The sequence below is a fragment of the Impatiens glandulifera genome, unplaced genomic scaffold (assembly GCF_907164915.1).
Source record: "Impatiens glandulifera unplaced genomic scaffold, dImpGla2.1, whole genome shotgun sequence".
NCBI classification, from domain to species: domain Eukaryota; kingdom Viridiplantae; phylum Streptophyta; class Magnoliopsida; order Ericales; family Balsaminaceae; genus Impatiens; species Impatiens glandulifera.
Window position 1 is genome coordinate 61,381 of NW_025919601.1, and position 10,130 is coordinate 71,510.

The window sequence follows — 10,130 nt, forward strand, 5'->3', positions numbered from 1 at the left end:
TTTTTCAGTTTTATTTTTTTTAAAGAGAAATGATTGGGAGAGAAAATTTGAGGGAGAGAATGATTTGGCTCAATTTGATTAGTCAAAAAAATAACAAAATTTCTCTATTTTCTCTCTCCCCTCACCTTTTATTTTTTTACAACCAGTGATGTAGTGACTCAAATTCCTCTCCCATTCCCTCTCTCAATTTCCCTATCTCTATCACTCCTCTTTTTTAAATTATATCTAACCTCAACATAATATATTTTTCAAAAAAAATTAAATTCAAATTATAAATAAACAAAATTAATTATAACAATACAAATTTTATAATATATTAAATATTAAATCAAAGTAATTAGATAAGAAAATATTAAATTGGATTATTACATTTAACGGATAAATCCGAATTACAAAATTGGATAAATTAAGATATACCTTAAAATACTTCAGTAATCATTATGGAAGTTCACTTCCATTGTGTTTATCCCACTAAGCGATATTTTAAAATATTAAAATTTTAAATATAAAAATAATTAGTTAAATTATAGCTATATTTTCTTCTTATATATATTAGACTTTATTCTTTTTTTATTTTTTAATTAAATATAAAAAAAATTAAATGAATTAATTTAAAAAAATTATTATTGAATAATTTTAAGTTAATACTTTAAATATATATATATATTGGACCGTCAAAATCAAATAAATTTAATTTTAATTTAATACAAGTTTTAAAAAAATGGATTGATTTTACGTTCACCCTAATTTAAAAAAGACGGAAGCCATCAAGAAAGAAAGAGTCAAAATTTATCATTTTAATTTGGCTGATAATTTTGACTCATACATTTGTTTAATAGTAATAATAATAATAATTTATTATTCAATTATGTAAACTTTATCTTCCTTACGCAGCCGAGCTGCCTTTAACCTTTCTTTTACATACACTTGTCTTTCATATATATATATATATATATATATATATATATATATATATATATATATATATATATATATATAATTTATCCACTGCAATAATTCTGAAGATAAGGAAGGATAACATTAAAATTTTAATTTCTTCGCTTATTTCAAAAAACAATCCGGATAACTTTAATTGGAAAATCATATGTTTTAAATCATGAATTTGATTCACGTGTTGAAAAAGGGAAATTTGACTAAATGATCCTAAAATGCCCTTAAATGCGCGCAAGTGAACCTCGTATAAATTTAACTGCGCAAATGACAACTTTAAAATATTCTGACGAAAATACCCTCGTCGCGTAACGCGAGGGCAGTATCGTCTCGCGAAAGAAAAACATTTTGGTCAGTCTATAATTGTATTACTTCAATGGTGTCGTCGCGAGACGATCTTGCTCTTTGCGAGACGATCTTGCTCTTCGCGAGACGTTTTGTCCTTCACGAGATGATTTTGCCCTTCACAAGACGATCTTACCTTTCGCAAGACGATCTTGCCCGGGTATTCTAGACTTTTTACAGACTTTTACGTCGCGAGACTATCCTGCCTTTCGCATTACGCGACGGGGATAATTTTGTAAAATATTTTGAAGTGGTCATCAGTGCAATTAATTTTATGCGCTGATCACCCTCGAATTTAAAAAGCTTTTACGGTCATTTCGTCAAATTTCCCGTTGAAAAAACATAAAATTGACTCATAACTTAGTCCTAAGGTTGTGCTTCTCTTTTTTTTTTCAACTAAAACTCTAGAGAGTCTCACTTATTATTTTCCTTAATGGAAAGAAGAGAAGATGGTAACCTTTCTTAAATAAATAAATACGTCCATTAAGTATGTGAAGTGTGAACCAAGCTCTAATTAAAAAGCTCATAAATAGTCAAACAATATAAATAATTTATTTTAATATAAATAATTTATTTTATTATATTAAACTTAAATGGTAAACAGAGCGCTGTCATTTATTTTTAACAAATATGATGATAAGAGTTTTTTTAATATGATTTTTAATTTAAAAAAAAAAATCAATTTTTTTAAAAATTGTGGTTATTTATCACATCACTACTATTTTAATTGTCACTTTACTTTTATAAAATAAACAAATATCATACCTTTTTCATGAAACAATATTATTAAACAAAATATCAAATCCAACATCAAAGAAACTCTAAGTAAAAGAAAAAGTGGTTTTATCATTTGTTTTTGGTGTTGTTAACTGAAAGCATATCCAAAAACAAATGCAATAGTTACATAAGTAGCAAAAGCTGAACCCTCATAAATATATTAAACTTCACCAAGAAAAACTAATACAACAAACATAACAATGTAAATAAGAAAAACAACAATCACCATAATGCATTAGAAGAAAGCATAAATAAAGTCTTATGATAATTAAGTTCCCAACATAAAAAAAAACATGTAAGTTGTTGAATTCAATCAACATTTTCTTGCATTTTCTATGCAATGAGGAAGGGAAGAACAGTCAACATGAATGCTTCATAAGTGAAATTGGCTGATCCCGAGTAAGCAGTATCCTTCTCCTTGAATTTTTCAGTCAGTCCCTGCAAAAGATGCATTCGAATGTGTTATTCCTGTTCAACCAATCGATAACAATTTCAATCCGCCCCAATTAGAACCAAACTGTTACGTCCATAAAAAGGATGAAAATTTCAATCCGCCCCAATTAGAATCAAACTGTTTACCTTAACAGTGAGGCAGCATTCGATGAAGTTATCATATTCAATAGCCTTGTGACTTCCACCTGCTTTATCAAACTTGGAGACCAGCAAATCCAGGACTTGAGGTGAAACTGAGAATCCCAAGCTAAGTAGAGCATCCTTCAATTCTCTTGAATCAATTTTCCCACTTCGATCAGCATCAAACCTCTCGAAGATTGCCTAAACAAATCAATAAACTTTATTAAGCACCACTTCTTTACAAACAAAGAAACAAACAAACAATTATCAATCTTCTTAACATTTATTTACATACCCTCCAGTTCTGAAGGCTGTAGAACAAAGAAGTGAACTCTTTTGGTCCTGTTCAAAATCATCAAGAAAAACATACATCAGAGGATGATAATTAGGGATTTGTCTGTAATTCACATGAATCACATCCCAAAATTGTGTTTCTATCTTGCCCTAATCAATATATGGATTCAATTATCATGTACTGCAGTATAATACTCAGATCGGGAGTCAAATTAGGTTAATATTAACCCGATCGATTCTCTTTATACAGAGTAATATAAACAAATGGAAATGTATTGAATGCTTACCGATCTTTCTGGTGTTGGTGTTAGTGAAGTGATACATGAGAAGATGAACAGTTCGCAAGCTGAAGCTCTGATTATAAGACGATAGCGCCCTCTGCATCTCCTTATCATCAATTAAACCACTTCCATCCTGATCAGCGGCCTGAAAACATGCGACAATGTTCGGATCCGTTCCAGGAGGGAAGGTCGAAGGAACTAAAGACGCGAAGGGGCTTCCATATCCCTGCGGCTGCTGCGGTGGATAGCTTGGAGTCGCACCTGGAGGTGGTGCACCGTAGCCACCACCAGCACCAGCACCATAGGGCTTATCCTTTTGAGGCTTTTCAGTAGGAGCGGTTCCATATCCCTGATTCTGTGATGGTGGATAGCCAGGAGCCGCACCAGGAGGTGGTGCGCCATAGGCCTGGCCTTGAGGCTTGTCCTTGTGAGGCTTTTCGGAAGGCGCACCATAAGGTGCAGAAGGTGCGCCATAAGGTGTGGCTCCCTGAGGAGCTGCTCCGTAAGGGGCGTATGGCTGCTGACCGTGTGGTTGCTGAGCAGGTGGTTGACCGTATGGAGCAGCAGCACCGTAAGGCTGAGCCGGTGACTGCCCGTAACCGTAGCCCTGTGGGTTGTGTGGGTATCCAGACATTTTGTTGCTTATTTCTAGAGAGAGAGAGATGTGCTTCAATTGACACTGTATACAATTACGATCAGTATACTCATTATATATATTTTGGGTTTCAAATTTGGGGTTTGATCTATTGCTATATTACCACAAAACCATTATAGATTAATTTCTTTTTATTCTTTTTTGTTACATTTTCTTTCTTTATTTAAAGAAAGAACTAAAATAACTAAATTTGGGATTTGATCTATTGCTATATTATTAAAAAAAAAATAATTAAGAGCATCCCTATCAGTAGGTACAAATCTGATGTGGACAAAATTTGTACTTTATACCTGGGTACACTAATGGGGAGATGGGTACAAATCAAAAGAGAGAAAATTGAGTAGCAAAGTTTTTATGAAACGAAAAAAAGTCAAAAAAAAAAGTGGTCTCCACCCCTACTTTTTTATGAAAAAAAATAAACATTTAAAAATTAAAAAAAAAACCGTTTTATTTAATTTTTTATTTAAAAAATTGACCGTTTTTTAAAATATAACCGTTTTTTTCAAAATATGACCGTTATATTATTTTTTTTATACATATGATTTAGTAGTCTATTTTTTTCAAGTATTATTGTGATGATAATTTCCTAAATTATTTTTAAAAATTATTGATTTTTTTAATTTTTTAATATAATTTATAAATATTAGTTTTATTAATTTAAACAAATTAATATAATAAAAAATAAAACAAGATTACTTGAATTATTGAATTAAAAAATATTGTATGAATTAGATGATGTGAATGGTGGGATCACAATTGTACTTGAGATGGTTGGGGAATAGAGGTATAAATTGAGAGGTATAATTTATTTGTGATGTGGTTGCTGATGTGGCACATATTTGTACCTATGTATGGGTACAAGGATGGGGATGCTCTAAAGAAGAATTAGAATGACACCCACAACTATGATTGCTGTCAAAATCTCGAGTTGACTCTTAAAATTTTACGATTTCACCTGAGGTTAACGAATCTAATTTTAAGTAACTCTTAAATTGGTAAACTTTTACGATTTTAAATTTACGATAATAAGATTTTACGAGTTTACGAGTTTATAAATAATTTTGATTTTACGATTTTATACGATTTTACATTTAAAAAACAAATTTATATTTAAAAATTAAAAAATAAAGTTATTATTTTTTAAATAAATTAATTAATATAATTAATTTTGTAAGTATATTTTTTTTATAGTGTTATTTTACTTATTATTATTTTTTAATTAATTTTATATTTAAATATATAAATTTTAAAAATTGGTTAGGTATAAAATATTTAATTATATATATAAATAATAATAACATATAATTATTATTTTTTCAAATTAAATTCTTACGATTTCAAATAAACTCTAGATTTTACGAGTTTACAACTAACCAACTTTTTACGTAAATTCTCGATTTTGACAGTTTTAATTATGACCCCGCTTAAAATTAAAGCGTTTTTAGATGAAATCGAACACGTGACATTTCGGTCACTTAAGCCGATTCTTATAACTAGTTCGATTTGAATTATTTTAATAACCCGAACAAATCAAATATCATTGCAATAATTCTTTCATCAATTATATCACTCAATTCATGAACTAAAATACTAAAATATTTTTTTTTAAAATTATTATTATTTTTTTATTTATATATATATCATTACTTTTTAAATATTTTTATAAAAAAAAATATTATCTCTTCAAAATAATTAATCATCGCTATTTTTTTTTATAGTTTTTTAAAATAATATCATACCAACAAGCCCTTAAATATATATATATATATATTAAATTAAATTAATTTTATGCTTAATAATATGATTAATATCTTACCTTTATTATAACAATCTTAAGTTGTTAGGTTTAATTAATGAAACGGAGGAGGGTCGTAATTATGTGCGCCTTGAAAGGGTAATTCCGTCGCACTAAAAAAACGCGTTGAAGTTTTTATCAATAATGTTTTCCCACGTGGCCACTTGTTTGAATGACATGTATTAATTGTTATTCATTGACTAAGAAATTCTAAGTCAACATCGTGAGGCCGCGTACGGCGCGTAGTACTGTGTATTCACCAATATTTTATTAGGCGGTTAATTAATTAATTAATTACTTTTGACCTGCCCATCCATTGAGTAGTTCTTTATTGAGGGTAATTGAAACATGTCATACTTGTTGATGATTGCGTAGGATAAATATCTTGTTTTCAAATTTAAAAAAAATGGGTACATAAGTATGATTCCATGTTACAAATAAATTATATATAAATAAAACGAAATCAACAAAATAAATATGTTAGATTTGTAAAAGATGTATTAGACACGTTTTTTTTTATAATATTTCTTTAGAGTTTATCATATATAACTTTTTCTCATTATATAACAAATTTAATAATAGTTTAGCACATAAAATTATTACACAAACACGACAAAGTCCCTGAATTATTATCAATAGGTTCATAGAAAATTTTATCAAATTATATGAATTATTTTTTAGAATATAGAGAGAATAAAATGATATATAACATAAGGGATGAGTATATATTTATGAAAAAATTAACCATCCAAACTATTTATCTTAAAAATAAATATGGTCTATTTATTAATTAATTCATAACTAATCTATATATATATATATAATGATGTTTAATTTGTAAAGTGTCCGGATTGCCGGATTGAGAGCGGTGGTTAATTTGGAGATATGTGAGAGTAAATGGAAACTTGGGTCGGATTGTGGATTGACCCGCCCTAAACTTAAAACGGTTAAAAATACTATAGGTATGGTTCGAACTTGCAACCTAACAAAACAACTACAACATTTTAACCAACTAGGCTAATAACACTTTATATTTAAAATTCAACCCAAAATTTAATAAACGCGTGACATTTTAACAATATAAGTTCAACTTTTTAACTAACTAATCTATATATATATATATAATGATGCTTAATTTTTAAAGTGTCCTGATTGTCGGGTCGAGGGCTGTGGTTAATTTGGATATATGTGAGAGTAAATGGATACTTAGGTCGGATTATGGGTTGACCCGCCCATAAACTTAAAACGGATAAAAATAAAATTAAAAATGTTATAGGTATGGTTCGAACTTGCAACCCAATAAAAACAAGTATAACCTTTTAACCGACTAAGCTAATAACACTTTATATTTTAAATTCAAGCCAAAATTTGATAAACGTGTGACATTTTAACAATATAAGTTCAACTTTTTAACTAACCAATCTATATATATAATGATGCTTAATTTTTAAAGTGTCTGAATTGTCGGGTCGAGAGCTGATTAATTTGGATATATGTGAGAGTAAATGGATACTTGGGTCGGATTGTGGGTTGACCCGCCTATAAAAATTTTACTGTAATATTTTTTTACAATTTTTTATATTATTTGCACGAGATACTTACTAGTTATCATTAATAGTTCAAATTATATATTGATCTATTGAACTGCAAATATGGATAGACATTCAATACAAATGGAAATAGTCAACTCTTTAACTTTTTATTTTATTATTTAGACATTAAATATTAATTAAATAATTAAAATTTAATTCTATATTTAAATTAAAATGTACTGTTAATTCACTTGTGTGAGTTACATTTTATTTTATTTTCCACTATTCATATTTACATTCATTCATAAAATTAGTTTAATTATAACATTCTCAAATCACTTTGGTGAAATGCTATTGTCACTAATTTGATTGCCTTGTCTCTGTTTTATTGTGTTTTTTATTTTATTTATTTAATGTTTTGTTGTTTTTGTTATTTTTGTTATTTGATTTTGATGTTATCCTTTTGTCTTGCTATAATTGTCAATTGTCAAATGCTTTCTGTTTTATTTTATTTGCCTGAAATGATAAAATTGTAAAATATAATAGCCTAATTGTCATTTATGACTAGAACATGGGTCATTATTTTTATCACTTGGATTTTACAATCCATCTTCAAGATTGATTATTTTCAAATTTTGACCTTAGAATAATCACGAATTTGATATATGCTTTTAAACGTCCTCATAATAGTTTGCTTTCAATATTTAACCTTAAAATACTCTTGCAATTTGATACATACCTTCTAACTTAACCTTAGCTACCAAACCTAGACAATGAAGATAGTTTGTTGTCTAATTTTCATCCTGGTTAGTAAAGTTTGTACTCGTCAAATAAGTAAAAATTTATTTCATAATCGTTAACTAGGATAATTTCAGAAACAGAATATGCTAGTTTCACTCTAATCATGACATTTATTTCAATTTCATTAGTGAGAATCGAATCTGTGATATTTGATTTCTTAATAGATTAACACTGAAAGTAAATTTAAGTTTGAACAAAATAAAATTATAAATTTATTTAAAAATAAATTATCAAGTATTTTATTTGAATATTGATTTAGATTAAACAATATTCTAATTATATTAACAAATTTAATAATTTTTCATTCAAACTCTGTTTCACTTTCAATTCCAAATATTTTAAAACAAAACCACGGTGTTAACAATATGGATGAAGAGTTGGTTGACACAATTTTATCAATCATTGGAAAGAAATGGAAAATAAAATAAAAGAGAAATATAAAAATAAAATTCAAATTTTAAATGAATAAAAAACATGTTCTCAATCATGTTTGGATTACTCAGATACATCATTATTGTATGGTGTTTATTAATTATATGGCTTAAACCCAAGCACTACAGTGCATCGTTTTGTTAAATTATGTTGCTGGAAAATTTTGTATTATTTAATTATTTATATTTTAAGGAAACATTAACTTATGAGAAATATATTAATATGAATGATGTTAACATATTTGAAAAAAGACCAGCATATATATATATGACATGATTGTATTTACTTACAATTGTGAATAATTTAATAAAAAAATAATTGAAAAGCATTTGCATCAACCTTATGGTTAACTAGTTTGAAATTGTTACTAAACTTAATATTTGTGCTTTTTACTGATTCAATTATATATTAGTTAAGATTAGGACAAAATATATATATATATATTATTTTTTTTTGTTATAGTCAGAACTTATTTAAATGTTTAATGGTGCACTTTATAAAGTTGAAGATTGTTTTAAGAGTATTTTTCTTAGTTTCAGCTTTGTATCGGTTAAGGTTTGAGTGAGACCTATTGTTATATAAACTCGTGTTATAATCCTAAATTTTAATAATATCATAATTTATATGCCGATCTACTCAATAATATTGTCTCTTATGTAGTCAAATTCTATCTTGGTGAACACGTTAAATTTGTGTTTCTTTTTATTATTTACGTCATTTATAATCTTCCATTATAATCTTCCATTATAATATAAATGAATCTAAATATATTTTTTTAGAACAAATAAATATCAATTTACCTACAAATAACTCAATCCTGACTCTTTTTAGATTTGTTGCATTCTTAGAATTTTATATTTTTTTAAGTTTCATTCAATCTAAAAGGAGAATTATAAGTCATAATGATAGATAATATAGATAATGATTAGCATGGTTATTAACTCAATAAAATAACTGTTTTAGTTGAGTCTGTATTTTCAATTGTTATAATTTTTTTAATTAATTGACATATTTAGAATTAAAAATATTTGATTGTATCTTTAGTTCTTTATTTTCGCATATTTGAGATATAGAGTTGGTCTTTTGAAAATTTTAATTATTATTAAATATTATTTTATTATCTATCCATTATATCACTTATTTATTAATTAAAATATCATTTATTTAAATGAATAAAATTTATTTTATCATTATTTATTAATGTCATTTATGTGTTCCTACTAAAAAAATATAGTTAATTTTATTAAAATTACCACCGTTCAATTTAAATAAAGAAAATTTATTTTAATAACCTTACGTTGTTTTATATTAATCAAATAATAAAGTTTTTTTTTAATTAAATACAATTTGTATACGGATGATCACAGCCACTAGCGTAGGCCTTTTATTTAATTAATTAAATAATATTATTTTAGTGTAATATGTTTTAAATTTTACTAAAAGAAAAAACAAAAACAAATAAATAGACACAACAAATGAAAAAAAACAATTAATAAAAAAAGAAAGTTAAGAGCAATGGGGAAATTTGACGAGATGACTCTGCTAATGTTAAAATTCTGAAAATTACACTCGATAAACTTTGTAAATATGATATTTTTAGCATGTGAAATGTATGTCTTGTCCCATGAGTGTCGCGTAATATGTATTACGCGTAGGGTTGCAAATGAGCCGAGCCGAACTCAAGCTTGTTGAAG

General features: G+C 26.9%; 1 protein-coding gene across 1 annotated transcript; it reads right to left on the bottom strand.

The window, feature by feature from the left end:
* Positions 1–2,239: 2,239 nt before the first annotated feature.
* Positions 2,240–3,892, bottom strand: LOC124918252 (calcium-binding protein CBP-like). Its single transcript, XM_047458453.1, has 4 exons — positions 3,228–3,892; positions 2,942–2,988; positions 2,653–2,847; positions 2,240–2,511 (listed from the first exon to the last, which is right to left on the bottom strand). Exons 1-4 carry the CDS (start codon positions 3,853–3,855, stop codon positions 2,407–2,409), a joined length of 975 nt encoding a protein of 324 aa, XP_047314409.1. The 5' UTR covers positions 3,856–3,892; the 3' UTR covers positions 2,240–2,406.
* Positions 3,893–10,130: the final 6,238 nt, after the last annotated feature.

What these genes read in the sequence shown, in the direction of transcription:
- LOC124918252 (XM_047458453.1), bottom strand. Translation starts at nt 3,855, where the DNA reads ATGTCTGGATACCCACACAACCCACAGGGCTACGGTTACGGGCAGTCA. An exon ending in CACCAACACCAGAAAGATCG is followed by an intron (nt 2,989 to 3,227) that starts GTAAGCATTCAA and finishes GATTTTGAACAG; the next exon opens with GACCAAAAGAGTTCACTTCT. An exon ending in ACAGCCTTCAGAACTGGAGG is followed by an intron (nt 2,848 to 2,941) that starts GTATGTAAATAA and finishes TGATTTGTTTAG; the next exon opens with GCAATCTTCGAGAGGTTTGA.